The sequence below is a fragment of the Tympanuchus pallidicinctus genome, unplaced genomic scaffold (genome assembly GCF_026119805.1).
Source record: "Tympanuchus pallidicinctus isolate F22 unplaced genomic scaffold, pur_lepc_1.0 scaffold19, whole genome shotgun sequence".
Lineage (NCBI taxonomy): Eukaryota > Metazoa > Chordata > Aves > Galliformes > Phasianidae > Tympanuchus > Tympanuchus pallidicinctus.
In genome coordinates, this window is record NW_026294710.1 from 5,338,815 (window position 1) to 5,355,686 (window position 16,872).

Here is a 16,872-nt window from a genome sequence, read left to right on the forward strand (position 1 = left end):
AGTTGAAACACTGAATCGTAAAAGCCATTTGCCTTTAGAAAAGTTCATACAAAATTAAGGGGCATAATCCTCTTCAGGAAAAGATTAACTGTAACCAGCCAGAAATAAAATCTGAGAAATAAAATTAGTTCAACAATCACAAAGCTTCTAAATGTTTAAGCTGAACCAGGGTAATTAAGGGGAAAATAATCATCTGTTAGTGGAAAAAATTAGCTCCTGTGTTAAGAAACCTTTAAGCAGTCTTCATATTCTATGAGTTTATTTAACAGAAGGAAAAACAGACTAGCAAGCTTGATTTAATTCTGTGGTTTAATGACTAACTCATGAGAATGTGCATTGCATTCATTTTCCAGAAATATTACTATAGATTGTTCAGAAACATAAGAGGACTTGTAACAGGACAGCATGTCCTGCAAGATGCTTAGTAAATGACTGTAATAACCATCACTAGTCTTATTTATACCTTCTGTTATTTCAGTTTAATACCAGAGAAATAACAAGAAAGTGGTCTTTCTTAAGTGAGAAACTGAACATATAGAACATCAGGTTCTATATATCTATATAAGGTTCTATATACATACACACACACACACACACACACACACGGTTTCTTAACATAATGCAACTGATAAGGTGTAACAGTTATTAACTGAGAAGAAATTTAAGACCAACTTTCTACTTCTTGAGGGGAGAGAGAGTCATCAATGTAATAGTTTGGAATCACTAGGCTCTCACAAGCTTTTTTCCTACCTCACAATACATCAATGATTAATGTTACATGATATGAAAATTACACATAGCTAATCACTGATAACAAACATAAGACAGAACTAGATTAAAGGCAAAATGATTACTCTTGACGCACACTTAATATTTTCTCATGCCCTTTTGCCCAGTCTTAATCTATAGATACTTAGATTCAGTCTAATGCCTAAAGCACAGGGAGTATGGTGGCTTGCCTGCAAAAGGCTGTTAGAGCCAAGTTTGGGAAATATCTTTCAGATACACACTAGTGAATGCTGCTCTTGAAAATAAAAGGAATGAGGGCAGAAAAATTTGAAGATAAGAAGACTACCTACTTTCTTTTTGTGTGAATAATCATATTTAAAAAGGAAAAGGGAAGAGTGAGAGAAAAATTATCTTAGAGAGAAGACATAACGTACCTACTGTGACACTCCCTGTTTTTGTCTCGAGGTTGGTGTTACCTATTAGAGAAAGCAAAAATAAGATTTTAATATTAAAAGCGGATTATCTGACTGGTTTCTCAAATCTTAATAGAGATTAAATAATGTGATCTCATAGTGAGATATATGCTTTGCATATAAAAGCAAGAGTATAAGCCAGTTATATTGCTTCACTATTATTGTTTTACAAACAAAAAATCTTAACACATGGGAAAAAAAGAACTGATGCTGGGTGAAAAAAACTGGTCTGAGTACAGCAAAAAAGGAAGAGAGGCACAGTATTTTTTTGCATTTTTTTTTAAGTTGGTCAGATGCCCACATCAACACTATAGATTGTTTTAGTAGTTTAACAGGATGAATAACAAAATAGTTTCTATTCTCCTTCTTTTCCTGTGTGTCAATATGTATGTGTCCCTCATCCCCCAACACATGAATTTTTGCTTTATATTCAAAGATTGTTTTCTAGACAATTGCCTAAAGAATCACTGAGCTGTACCTACTCCCTCCAAACTTTCTCTTATTACATATATAACAACCCACTGACAACGCTCTTCATTGAATTCAGTGAGATCTGAGTGTACTGTGCAGACTGGAAAATCAAACAAGAGTGTAGAATGCCTACGACACAGAATGGTCTCTTACTGACCCTGCATTATAGAATCACAGAATTGCTCAGGTTGAAAAAGACCTTAAAGATCATCGAGTCCAACCACAACCTAACCATACTACCCTAAGAAACAGCCCTCCACTAAATCATGCCCCTGAGCACCACATCCGAACACTTTTTAAACACATGCAGGGATGGTGATTCAACCACCTCCCTGGGGAGCCTATTCCCAGTGCTTACTTTCAACTGGCCCTGGTTTGTTATCAGTAAATCTCAAAATAAACATTCCTTCCACATCACATTAAGCACCAAGATATGTGGAAGGATGAGGGATGTACCTCATAACAGCATGGGTGGCTCTTCTGTTAACAATCTAAAAGTTGGTAGAAGCTCTCATATTTCCATTTATGTCATGCTTACTGCATCAGAAGAAAAGCTTTAAGTGAAAAAACTGAACCGTGACAGCTCACTCTTGCTACTCCCTCATTGTCCCAGAAGGATAACAAACCAAAATAAAAAGAAAAGCTGATCACAGTAATTTAGTCTAATTTAACAAGGCATAGTATTCACAGAAGTTTCCAGATCCTGATCAAGTTCTGCTCCTGTCTTCCGTAATCATACAGTAATTATATAGTCATTAGGGTAAAATGCATTCCACTGTATGATCTGTAATGTTTTCTTTAGCAGCCCACGAACTGAAAGCAAGAAAAGAATCCTATCATCAATAGTCTCGAATTCATTGTTTCAAGCACTTACTGCACAAAATACTGAGCTGTTCTGCAAATTACATTTGAAACATAACAATTTTTCAGTGGATTTGAAAGAAGCTTGGCTTCATTGTTGGGTTTTTACTTTGCTTTTTTTTTTTTTTTAGAGCACACAATAATTACCTCATCCTTCTCCCCATCTTATCATTACTAGTATTTACTTTTATACAATCTACAAAACAACCCTAGCATTTCATCAGCCAGCAACTCCCAGAGATTACACACAATCTGAATATAGCACTCATATAGGACTTGTGGATTTGCCGCTCTGTTTTTGTGGTTTTCTTTCTCCCTTCTGTTTTGTTAAACAGTTCCTTGAAGAACATTAAATGTTTAGAAATCAGAATCATATCAATCACAAACACATTGTCACATTGCATATGACTAAAATTGCATAATGTACACATATTAGAGTGATAGGCTGATTTCAAACACCTAGTTAGAACAGAAGTTACTTTTAAAGGAGATGGGAGTTTCCTGCTGTGTCCACAAATAGTGCAGAGAAGTGTATTTTAGTCAAACACTGAAAAGTCTAAGACCTAATAGTTTCAACAGAAAATTTATTACAGTGGCTTAGTAGTTTTTATTTGTTTTTCTTCTTCTGAAGAGCTATCTTTTCCACCACATACGAAAAGCTTGAGACTATATAGTTTTGCAAGACAGGGTCAGTGCAAGTCCAAGGAGAAAAGTATATATATATATTCTTTATATATAATATTCCAGCTTTGGGAATATAAATAAGGGCATCACTTTATGTTATTTCTGTTTCTTCTGTTTGTTTCAGTGACTCTCAAGGAAGCTGAGTTAAGCTGATGAAGCATGCAGAAGAGGAATTAAGAATGCCTACATGCATATCATCCTACCTCCACTGTTATGTTTCCTTGCAAAACTGGGACCATTTAATCCCTTCACTTCAGTTGTAGCTTAGACTACAGAAACAAACATGTACATTCAATGATATTTCCATGCAAACTAAAATCCCCCATTCTAAGGGCATCTTAATATAGTGACGTCAGCTCCAAAATATTCTATAAGAGCATATTTCTGGACACTTCATTCTAACTGTCTAATTGAATAAAAGTTAGTTAGCTCTTACGTAAAAAGGTGCAGTGACCTGCAAAATCATGGAATTATAAATTGGTTGGGGCTGGAAGGAACCTCAAAGATTGCTTAGTCCCACGTCCCCTGTCACAGGCAAAAAATCAGCCTTCCAAAAATCAGGCTGCTTGAAGCCCCATCCAACCTGGCCTTGTGCCTGTCCAAGAATGAGGCACCCACAGCTTCTCTGGGCAGCCTGTGCCAGTGCCTCACAACCTTCATACTGGAGCATTTCTTCCTTATATCTAATCCATACCTACGCTTCTTTACTTGAAGGCCATTACTCCTTGTCCTATCACTACAAACCCCATAAATACAGCCCCCATCCAGTTTTCCTTTGGGCTCCCTTTAGGCAGTAGAAAGCCAATACAAAACCTTCTTAAAGCCTTATTTTTTTTCTAGGCTGAACAACCCCAACTCTCAGCCAGCTTTCATAGGAGAGATGCTCCAGCCCTCTGATCATCCTCAAAGCCCTTCTCTGGGCGTGCTTCAACAGGACTATATCCTTCTCATGCTGGGAGCCCCAGAGCTGAAGGCAGTAATGCAGGTGGGGGTCACACAAGAGCAGAGCAGAGAGGAAAAATCACCTCCCTCAACTTGCTGTTCACCCTTCTGATACAGCCCAGGATATGGTTCACTTTTTGGGCTGTAAACACACTGCTGGGTCATGCTGAGTTTCTCATCGACCAACACCCCCAAGCTTCTCCTCAGAGCTGCTCCTAACTCATTCTCTAGCCAGCCTGTATTTGAGTTTGGGATTGCCCTTTCCCAGCTGCAGGACCTTGCACTTGCCCATGAGCCTGGCCCAGGCTCACCTCTCATGCGAGAGAAAATCCCTCTGGATGGCATCCCTTCCCTGCAGCATGTCAACCACACCACACAGCTTGGCGTTGTCAGCAAACTTGCTAAGGATGCACCCAATCCAACCATCCATCTTGTCAACCAGGATGCGAACAGCGCAGGTCACAATCCCAGCAGTGACCATTTGTCATTGGTCTTCTCCTGGACATTCAGCCACTGACCACAACTCTGAGCACAACCATCCAGCCCACTCCTTATCCACCAAATGGTCCATCTGCCTATTCTGTAATTTTGAGACAGTATCATTCACATACCTCCTAGCAAGAGTGAAAATATACACCCCTGCAGACAAGCATTTTTAATTTAACATAAAAGTTATGCTTATGGCATAACTAAGTAAAATTTGAAATTCTGTTTAGATTTTTAATAACTAGAAAAGTACAAACAACAGTCTTGCACTGAGAGAAGGAATAAAATCTCACAGACATTAAGAAATCAAGCTAATAAATTAGAAGTCAGGTGCTAATACTACTTGTATTCACCCTCCTAACAGTAATACAGGTGCTCTGTAAAAAAGCAGTTTTCATTCTCTAGCAAAACCACCAGGTAATTTCAGCATTGTAAGACTTATGTAGACATAATACACACTCAGTTTGTTTAATAAGAAAAGGCCAAGACAGACTTTTGTCTCCTACTTCTTTGTACTATTCTGGTGGTGTACTGTGTGTGTGTGTATGTGTCTTTTTGTGATAGGGAATTATCTTCTGACGATATGCTCATGCCTCCATAATCTGAGGCACTGGAGAGCAAAAGTACTGAAGACAGAATTACCATTATGGGATTACTTGAGGTCTATAATACACGATCACTGTAGTATTTCTTTAGAGTTGTTTCTAGTCTTTCATTTCCTAATTTTAATTCAGTTCAGGCCCTTCCAGAGCCAAGGTTTCAACTCAAGCCACTAGGATTATACAACCCAGGTTTCAACTACAAAACAGGACTCACACAGGTCCGTGAAATTTGAGTTGTGTGTGTGAAAACCATAAACTTTTTCTTAACTATAAACTATTTCTTTTTAAAAGAAACAGTTAAAATACTGTTAGGTGTTCCAGTCTCATTTAGTAGACTGCTCATGAAAATAACTCTGAAGTAATGTTAGAAATATCTTGCATAATTTTGAAAAAGTTGAACTTGCTTTCACACTGTTCCTTAGTGAAATTATAATGAAGCATTACAAAGGGGGTATGTCATTAACAACAGCTGTTATTTCATCTTTGTATCACGATAAAACAAACTCCTAGATGTGCACAGAGGCATGAACACAAACTCATTATTCCACAAAAGCATAACTAACAGAAGTCAGAAGAAAAAGCAAAAACCTCAACAGCTTACTGGCTGGAAGTACCAGTAGCAGAACAGCCCACACGTTATACAAATACAACAAAACAATCATTATTTCTGCCTATGCATGCTGAAGTGAACTTTACTTCACAGGTTTAGAAAACAATTTTGTCTACTATAAATGGACAATGGAGAATCATTTCTGGAACAAGATAACAGAAAACTGCTAAAAATTGCAGCAAATTGCTTATAAATGTATAGCTAGAAACCTGAACTTGGATGGGCCTCAGTAATTTTCACAGCCTGTAACATCTTCCACTTTGCTTTACTTGTTAAATCATCACAATTGCATTACGGTACAGTCAGGGAACTTCATCAAATTAGAAAAAATAAACATTAGGTTACAATGCTGACTACTGTTTATATCAAAAGACTAATAAATAAATTAATAAATTAAGTTCTAGATAAATGACAGTAAAGGGCAGATGGATGAGAGACACCCTCCTCCATTCCCCCAGACAACAAAAGCTGTTACCACTCTGTTACTATACAGTGTCCGTACACAGACAGAAAGAGACTGCTTTATTTTACTCATAGGTAAGGTAGATCGTACAGCTTCTATGAAGATTTGTTAGAGAACTTGGCTGTATGTCAAAGATTTTAGCAAAAATAGTCTTCTTTAGTATAATTGTCATTGCTTCTTTGAAAAATATTTTGACCTCATTAGTATATGTTTTATGTTTGTTTCCTATTCCATTTGTGTGCTTACAAAATTCTTTTCAAAAATAAATACAACATATGTGGTAAGTTCGCCCTTCTCAATTAAGTACCTAGCAAATACAGGATTGCTTTGCTCACATACCGTGCACAGCTGACTATACAGAGATAGACTACAGCATTAGTCCTTTTGTTACTGTGAACATTATGAATACCTTCAAAGCAGCTACATTTTTGACAGAATTTCCCTAACTCAGCTCTTACCATGAATACTTCCCAGCAGAATATCACCTGCTACTGAAGAGAGAGATGAAGATTCTGCATAGAGATACTTAGTTTTCAGGAGCCCATCTTCAGTGGATATGTTGATAGATGCCCCCTGCAGCTTCTCTATGTTCACGCTCTAAGAAATAAAAATAATGGAAAACATAGTGGTTTGAAAAGGCAAAGTGAAATAACAGAATTAGGAGAAAATAAATGGATAATTGTTGGTGCAGAACAAGCAAAGCTCCTCTTTACAAATATTTTCATCTAAGAGCTCTGACAAACAAGTTGGTAGTTCTTTACAGCATTTCTATGAATTGTTGCATCCATCAGACAAGTGAATAACAGATAAATGGAAAGAAAAGCTCAATTTATTTTAAAAAAACAAAAAAAAAAACAAAAAACCAACCTTTGCTTTGGAAATTAGCTCTCATTATTAAAGCTACTACTTTAATGTTCATGCATCATTAGGACACTTAAGGCACTGGGAATCAAGTTTTCTGGCACCAAATACCGAAACACCCACGGGCTTTCTTGTTAACATAAAAATCTGCACAAAGAGCTGTAATTTGTTCACCCTGTAGGCACAGCTTTGGTGAATGTTTGAGATTACAAAAGAGCCACAGCTGCCCTTAGCTGTGGCTAACAATCAGCAAAACCATTCATTTTACTGTCCTCCATATTTGGAGGTAAGCCCCAAGCTACAAAAAGCCTTAAAAACAAGTGACAGCATCTGTTTCTTTTCAGCAGAAATGGAGAAAAGGGAGAACGCTTCAAACGTTGCACTATGGATAGATCTGGGGAATAAAAAGTGATAAGAGTTACCTACATACAAGTAACTAGCCGTGATACAATCTAAGCCCATTTGAACAGAACAAGTTGCATTCTCATATGTGACTACCATGTAATCTACTTCTACTCTTCTTCAGTTAAACTTGATTCATGATTCACATGACAGGTCATATCATACTTAAACATTTTGTTGTTACTTTGCTTATACCAAATTCAAGTGAATTGCACAAAATTATTATCACATGGAATGACATATGGCCTTTTTAATCAAGCTGTGCCTTAAGTCAATTGAAATTCATGTTGTCAATTTAACATTATCATCTTCTGGAAAAAAAGCCAGTACAAAAAAAGCAAGTCTGCTGCCCCTTTCCTTGTTATGTTATATACAGAGTAGGAGTAAGAGAGATTCTGACAAACCAGTATTACACAGATTCCACACAATACTGTGTTACAAGAGATTAGCTAAAGAAACTGATTTGGCATGGGACCGCATCACAGCTAAATTATACTGTGATCATAGCACTCCATACATAAAAAGTTTTATGGGGCCCTTTTCCCTTAAGCAAAGTTATAGAATGGAGCCTCGCAGTAAGGACATTTTACATTATATAACACTAGAATACACAGTACATCTCACATAGTGTAATAAACAGTGTTAATCTGCAAGAAATTCTGATTACAGAAGTGTGGTGCTAGAATTATAGATATGTGACAGCCAGCATCTACAATCCCTGTAGATACCGCTGCTTTTATAGCAATGCTACAGAATCTAAGCATCAACAGCAAACTGAAAATGATATTAAGGTGGCATAATTTGAAGCTACAGCAACCTGTTGCTACAGAAGTGACAGCAATTTGAATTTTGACACTTGTAATCAAACTTTAACAGTAGAGACATCGAAAAAAATTAACTGCATCCTTCACACAAAATACTCTGCTATTCCCTTAGTCATTGGCCCTGAGGATGACAAAGTATATAACAGCTGAGGCACATGCCCAAAGCAACAAGTAAAAGAAAAGCCACTATCACATCCACGATCAACAATTTAACCTACTCTGCAGGGAGTTAAGAACAACTTGCAATGCACAGAATCACTTTTTGCAGAGCCATTCCTGCCATCAACAGGACAAAATTAAGAGCTAGCCATGACTTTTGGAAAAAAAAATAAAGAAGTCACTCAGAAAGCAATGCCTCATATTTATTTCCCAGGAAACTACAACAAAGAGCACAACAATGCTGCTTGAGGGAGCAAATTCTCAGCTGAAGAACACTACTTTTCAGCACAGACACCACCATTAGCTATGCATTTTTGCCAGAGATGAACAAGCACCTACGTGCCTCCCTCATAAAAATCTGCACCAGCAGAGGTGACCCACTGCTTCACAACTGCTAGGAAAACATTGCCATGCAGTCATCTTTCATCAGCCCAAACAGATGGAAGTCAGAAGACACTGAATTGGACTACAGTCCAGGAAAGCCCAGTCAAGGTTGGCAGTGTGTTTCACAGCCTCAAACTGGTATGGAGCATGGCATTTTCTTACTGGAAGAGAAAGGCTGTCTTCTTCCCTGGCCTTGTTGCAGTTCAATCCAGCAGGCAGCTGAGCACTATACAGTCATTGGCTCACCCTGTCCCTTCCCAATGAGTTATCAACATTGCTGGTTTGTTTTTTTTTTCCCAAAAATATAAGCATAGCATCATACCAGGCACTACAAACTAAAACAAGTCTGCCCCAGCTGAAACTAAGACAGGGCTGACTCCAGAATTTCAAGCCTTCACCTTAGCCAGTGTCACAATGTAGTGGTCAGAGTTGATGGTTTGTCTGAGTTGGAGGAAATCCAGAAGGATCATCACTTTACTATCCCAAAAGACAGTACACATCACTTCACACGCTGAGGGCTGCATTTGAAGCATTTTCTTCCATGGAGAATTCACATGTCACTAACTCCACACGTTGCTGTTTTGGCTCCAGCTCATAGTGGAGAAACCACATCTCATCACTGGTAATGATGCAATCCATGAAGCTGCTGCCTTCAGCCTTGTATGGTTCAGTAGGTCCTGACAAACTTGCAGGTGGTGTTCCTTTTGCTTCTTTGTGCACATTTGTGAGACCCAACACAACCTTTGTGATATTCCAACATTGTTACCATCGTTTCCAGCACACTGAAGCAGATATTCAGCTCTGTACACAAACCCCCAGTTGTAATCCAATTCACATGGATAAGCTGATTGAGACGCTCTTCATTTCACAGGATGACAGCTGTGCATGGCCATCCAGAACATAGCTTGTCTTTCGTGGTGCTGTCATCATTGCTGAAATGCACCACCCACCACCTCATTATGTTAATTCTGTCTTTGGTCTCCTTGGCCAAAAGGGTGCAATTTTATCCACATGGAGGAATTCAATTTCACACCTTTGCTTTGCACGTACTTCCATGTCAGACACCATTTTGTCAGACTGCCCTCTGCTGCCAGCACAGCAGCAACACATAACAGAATATTGGCTGGAAGGTTCAACCTCTACTGCTATACCACCAACATCTGCCTCTGATGTTGTGGGCCAGTGTAATAAGATAGGAGGTATTACTTTCAGAGCAACCCTCAGTTCGGGTGCAAATCAACTGCCTAGAGGCACCTATTGCCTAAATATTAATATAGCTAAAACAATAACATAGTAAGGTAAATACCTTATGAGGCACCTCATTAAACAAGCTCATTGATCACTGATAGATCAGTTGCACTTATCTCTTGAAAATCCAAAGCAATAAGATAAGTAATCTAAGTACGTGATAAACAGAAGTAAATGGACAGCATTTCACTGAAAAAAGCCACCAATGCAATGAAAATCTGCTTTAAAATAAACTAAATCTGGGGAAAAAAAAATAAGACTGCTCAAAAGACAAAATATTCTAGATAGGAAAAGCATGGGGAAAAAAAAAAAAAAAAAGGTAGGGTTGCTTTTTACTGAGATCGAATATGTTTTCAATCTGAAATTATTCAAGTCCTGTGATTTTTTGGCAGAACACAGATGTTTGACTCTGTTAAATAAGTGATAGAGGAAAGTCCCTACAGACAGATTAGCTAACGACTCCCCAGTCAAACAGATTTGATTATTTTTGTCCATCGAGCCGCCAGGTTTTCTGGGAAATCTCCCTCCCTTTGGGGTAAAGCTGCAGAGTTACAGTTACTGACCGCATGCTCAAGTTCCATCTGTTTCTTGACCTTTAAAGAAAAAAAGTCAGCCTATCATCATAAATCTGGTTGAATATGTTTTCACACCTGAACATATTTTCAAGATGAAAACTAGCACCTTGCTAAAATAAGACGAACAACTCCTTCCTCACATATTCTGTTTTCCTTGGCTTTGCTTTTTCATGCTATTCTTGGTCAAACATTTTACAAATAGCTTCTCCTTTTCCCCACCTTAAGAATATTCTCTCACATGTGTTCAATGTCTTCCACCACATCCTTCCCCTCCCCAGCTCCAGGAGGGCCTGGAAATGCTGACAGAGCCATTGCTACACAATGACCGCAACTGATGGAAGAAACATCTCATGCAATCACACATGGGAGACGTAATCTAAGCTGATTATTAACTGAAGTTGCCAAGTGAGAGAAGAAATCCTGATATCCTAAGTATGCAACAATTTTTTTTAAATGAGTTCAGTAACACTAACTTAAGTTGTTCCATAGCCACAAATTCCTGTTAAAAATTGTTTACTGCACCTAAGTTACTTCAGTTTTGCAAACAGAGGAGCAACTTCTAACAATATTACGTAGTATATAAACATTTATGATCACAAATAAGAATTTCAGATTAATCTTCATGAAGTTTTTTATTTTTTCAGGACAGGATGTCTGAGGGTGGGAAAAAAAGCAGATGAATGATATTAAGAATTAAAAGCAAAACCATTACATGTACTTCCATGTAGCTCTAGATCTCATCTCCCTACATATTTTGATCAGCACGATTAAGCTGCTATTTGAAATGAACTGCATGGATTCCAGTGGCATAACAAACTAGTTCTGGGACAAATGACCAGGCAACATGCAACTAATTGAAAGATGACCACCATGCTAGTAGGTTGTGAGGAGCATGAGTCCATGGTGGCCAAAGCACTCTCTAAATAGCATGAAATACTTACTTACCATTGGAAAGTAAGAAGGCCCAAAGGAGTCCACTGACTTAGTAAGAAGGCCCAAAGGAGTCCACTGACTTAGTAAGAAGGCCCAAAGGGACTAGTAACTGATCTGCACTGATCGGTCCAACAGTGGCAATGACAGCACGTTGTAGTCAGAATCTATCCATGCTGCTTTATGCTGACAGGTTTTGCTAGGATTAAATAATGTTCATAAAGAAATAGCAATAGCTCGGCTAGAGCAGCCTTAGGGTTCCTCTCTACATAACAGGAAGGCTAGCATCCACTGAAAAGAAACACAGGTAATTTAATGTTGGCAGTCTACTCTTCATCAGCAGTTCAGAACAGCTCACAGCTGGCTCTACCTAAGTGAGCATGTGACCACAGAATCTGAATGACCAGGTGTGCAACACCATCAAACAGCACCTCAGAGGCAATTTTGGACTGCAAGATCTTACCAGCTTGGTCTCAATTCTACCGTAGGCTAGAGAAGGCTACCTGAACTCTTTCTGATTCCTTCCAGCTGGTTTTAAGGGTACTCACTGATTTTGACAAGAGCTCTGCAAGCAACCAAGCTACTTCCAGAACTGGCTCCATGCTTTCACATAGCAATGCTTCAGATCTAATGAATCCTAATGTAACCAGTTGCACAGATATTACAATGGCTTGAATTATAATTCAAGCTGAGCCTAAGAACCAGATCAGCAGTGAAAACATCACATGGGAATCCTAGCTCTGCATTATCCTAAATAATGAAGAATCGACCGCTAGTGGTAAGAAAACCAAATTACGGTAGTATCAGGCTTGTCTCCTGCTGCCATCTGCTGAAAAAAAAAGGTTATTTCTCTGAAACTTCCTGCTGTCAGGGTTCTTCTCACTGCAGGTCATAGCAGGATTAGATGTGATTGCTTCCTCTGATGCAAAGAAATATACAGAACTTTCTACTCTTACAAATCATATAATGCTGGAGGTGAAAAGTATGTGCACATGAATAACGACCTGATATGAGACACTACAATAAACCTAGGTGCCTACTGCAGAATCCAAGTGCCTAAACATCAGCCAACTAAAAAGCTCCAGCTTTAATTTTGTAGGCCCTCACACGTGTTGTATCTGCTAGCCCAGCCTCAAGTGGTGACAGAATGATAACATGTCCATTACTCCTCTTTCTACAGAGCCTTTTTATAGAACCTTATCTAAACAAAGCATTATATCAGGTAGTGTAGTCAGACAAATATAAGTTAACATTGAAATGACAATCAGCCAGCGATGATCATTAAACATTCCTCAGTGTATGCCCTTAAAAATGTCATCATTTTGCAACAGACAAGCTGAATAAGTGATTGGTGAGAAAGCCTCAATTCTTACTTACACCTTTCCCTGTTGCATGAATATCTGTATTTCCATAGAGTGTTCCAAGACCGATTACTTTGCCACCATTTGTTCGTATATCGATTTTATGGCTCTGAAAAAAATAATTAAATTCACATGGTTAGGACAACCACGAAGTATCTCCTTTTACAAGTTGTATCACAACTTATACTTCTATCAACCTGTTTTCTTTTGAACTGCCAGATGTGTTGCTTGCTTCCAAAGCATTCAAACCTAAAAACATCTTGTATTCTAACCAGAAACACAGGTGAAAGAAGGCTGCCAAGTGCAACTTTATTCTCAATGCAGTGTTGCGTCTGTGTTTTTCTGTTTGTTTCTTGAGATTGGCTGCAACCCTCAGTGCTTATGCTTGGAGTAGTTTGTACAGCCATAAATCTATACGACGTAGTCCAAGTGCTAACTAACTTTAGGCCTCCAAATAGAACCAGATCCTGCTGTGTTTCACTCAAATACACAGTAAAGTTCAGTATTTTACAAATATCTGTGTTACTGCCTCAAATCTTCCATAAAGAAGCCAAGAAGTCAAAATACTTCTGGCTGCTGCATAAAATCAGACAAACAAAAATACCACAAAATACCCATCCAAAAAAAAGGAAAATGTAAGCAAACTACATTCAAACAAGAGATTTACCACAAATTACAAGACTCTCAGAAAGACTACAAATAGAAAAAGTGATCTTCAGAGTGGAAAGCAACTATTTTAAGAAGGGAGAAGGAAGAAAAAAAAGACATAAAAAAAATCACAAAAAATGAAAAGAAAAAAAAAAAAAATCAAAGTTCCCAACATGGAATTCATGAATTCTTATTGTTTCCATACATTCTGATGAAATAACTCTATCCACGTGGCAGAATCAGGTCTTGTACTGCACTAAAAAATCCAGTCTGAAGCACTTTCAGAATCTTGGGGAAAAAGCCCATGAGATTAAGAACTCTGTTTTTTACTACAGGATATAAATCTTAAACCTACACCAGAAAACTGAGTTACAGCAAAACTCAGAACTATGTTTCTTAAAAATAGGTTAGACAAAATTGACTGTACACAAAAAGATGTTGTAAACAGACAATTGCTTGCACCTGCAAAAACCAAGATGGTTGGTAATTCTCATTCAAATTCTTTAACCTGCTACTTCATAGTCAAGAAACCAAGAAGACTGGCAACATCTTCAGTAGTAGAAAATGTTGAAGCAGTCACAGTGACCAAAACAACAGGTAGATCAATCAGAATCCACCCACAACTCACAAGAACTCTTAGGGTAACTAACTGAGAAAGCAGACTCTTGCAAGCTACTGAAGGTTTATTTAACAAGTACTCCAACTGAAATCCCCAGCTCACTTTCAATTCTTTGCATTTTAAATGACTTCTGCCTTCTGGGACAAGGTCATTCCTCTCATCTGGAGCCTAAAGGAGCTAAGAAGCTTCCTGTGGTCACCAACACTGCAACGCACACACAGGGAAAGGATTATACTTTCTCCTTATTGCTTTCCCTTACATTTTCCTTATTTTCCAAATCAAGCAGGCTCAGCGAGCTGATGGAGAAGAAACAGCAACACTAAGCTCCTCCAGACTACAGTGAGAACACAGAGGAGCAGGGCTCAGAAGCCTCATTTTGCCTACTTCACAGTGTTCTTTTCAGTTCATTAGCGAGCATCACTTCACTGTTGCTTGAAGTCTCTTAGAAAACCATGATTCTTCCATTTTTAAAATTCAACTTTTCTCAAATCTCTTATCTTTCAAGTATCAAAAGATGCTCGTCACATGTAATAGAACTTTGAGGGACGAGAACTTTCACTCAACATTACAAAAACTCAGCAATTTTGATGATATCCTGCGATTACTATCAATAACGCTGGCTAAAATTGCTTTGTTTCTTATATTATGCAGTTTGTCATGGTTTTTGGTTGTGTTATTTTTTTGTTAATATACAGTCCTCATTTTTAACTAAACCTTCAGAATATCTCTTACATACAGCACTGTTGGCTTGTCAAACTTTAGTTACTTTCAAAGATTAATATGGTCAATTAGAATCTGGAAGATACAGACAGACTAGTTCACTGGCTATGGAGTAACTCTAGCTCTATGGTACACTGAATTACCACTGAACTTCACACTTACGTAGCTGCACGCTACGTAACTACCTCTTATTGTACAGAAAAATGTTGAAAGGCTTTTCATATCTCAGAAATACTTAAAGGAATTACTCCAGAGGGAAAATGAAGTAAAAAAATAAAAATAGGGTGCAATCTCAATTATTCAAGTGAAATTTATTCCAAACAGCACTTACATTGGATATTCTTTGATTATTTCCACAAAAGCATGTCAGCAAAAGTGAAGTTGAAAGATCAAGAAAATCAAGGTCATTCACAGCTATGTCACACACGGTGTTTATCGGTATATTCAGTTGGGTACTTCGGACATGTAATTTCCATTTCAAGTTACACATTAATCTAAGGAGTTTCAAAAGCACTGAGACATCAGAATTCAGAAAATAATATCCCACAGGAAAAAAAAAAATTGACGAGGCATACCGTGAGGTACCTCACAGCGCCATCTATGCAAACATAACTATTAAGTCTGCTGTCCAAAGAAGGGAATTCCCAGCATTTTTATTTTGGAGGGAGAGTGCAGTAGGGGAGGAGCACAGCAGAAATGATGTTCACTGCTGCCACTGTTCCAGTAGCTTTCAGCTATCAAAGTTGCCCGGACTTCTTACTTCATGTTATTTAGTGTTACTGACTTAGCATTGTAATGGTACGCAATAAATGAAGACACAGTGCTACCCACACACAGTAATACTTAGAAATACCATAGTATTTCTCACCCGTAGAGCTGGCATTCGGCACTTTGCTGTACTATACTCCATCACACAGTGCCTTTTGAAACAATGATGGCATAGACAAGGGTTCATCATACCTTTATTGACTGCAAGACACTAGTCCCCTTCTCAGTTTCTATTCTGCAGTTATCACATTCCATTTTCTGAACCTTCACACAGCCCGTTCCTGATGTTTTGATATCCAAATCTAGAATTAAAAGAGCTTCATTAGCAACAGAACAGCAAGAATCAGATCTGTTAAATACAGCACTTGATCACAATACAGAGCAACTATACAGAGTAGGATAAAGATAGTAGCTTCTCTAATATAAAGAATCTAATAGCTAAGTTCAGCCATCCTTTCAACTGTACAACTAATTACTATCAGCAACCAATAGAGAAAATTGGCTGAACATTACAAGCGGCAGAGTGACCGGCAAGGAATCAGCAGTGTGTGGCCCATTCGCGAAGCTATAATTTCACATACATGAAAACACACACACACAGAAGACATTCCCACACTCCACACTACTATATAGCCACGCTCATCTCCATATTTACTAACAATTCTACCTAGACATGGTAGAATAGTTTGTTTGTTCCCATAGTTTGTTCCTATCCCATAGTTTTGGGGCGGAAAGGCTGACAAAGTTGTTCAAAACCATACACAGAGTAACAGAACTCAACTGCAGATGCTGTATTTGTACTGTTAGTCTTCTTAGACCCATATTGCTTCAACAGCATAACATAAAAACAGGTATAGAGGAGTTCACGTGCATCATTCCCCCCCTACCCTTCTGGAAGGCCTGACTTATTCTCCTGGCATGACAGAGCCTGAATCACCTTACCTTACTAATATTCATCGGCTCTCATAAAAAAAAAGTTCCTGAGTCCTGTAGATAATCTGATTATCAAGTAAGCAATTCATGGGCTCAGAATGTTCCACACAGATCAGCAT

The 16,872-nt window shown here is 38.2% G+C and overlaps 1 protein-coding gene across 1 annotated transcript in view; it reads right to left on the reverse strand.

The window, feature by feature from the left end:
* Nucleotides 1–16,872, reverse strand: part of FAM185A (family with sequence similarity 185 member A) — a 41,333-nt gene that overhangs the window by 18,780 nt on the left and 5,681 nt on the right. The window contains exons 2-5 of the mRNA XM_052680917.1: nt 16,013–16,122; nt 13,082–13,174; nt 6,780–6,918; nt 1,164–1,205 (exon numbers count right to left, since the gene is read on the reverse strand). Of these exons, the coding sequence (XP_052536877.1) occupies nt 1,164–1,205; nt 6,780–6,918; nt 13,082–13,174; nt 16,013–16,122 (384 nt within the window). The remainder of the gene's footprint in view (nt 1–1,163; nt 1,206–6,779; nt 6,919–13,081; nt 13,175–16,012; nt 16,123–16,872) is intronic.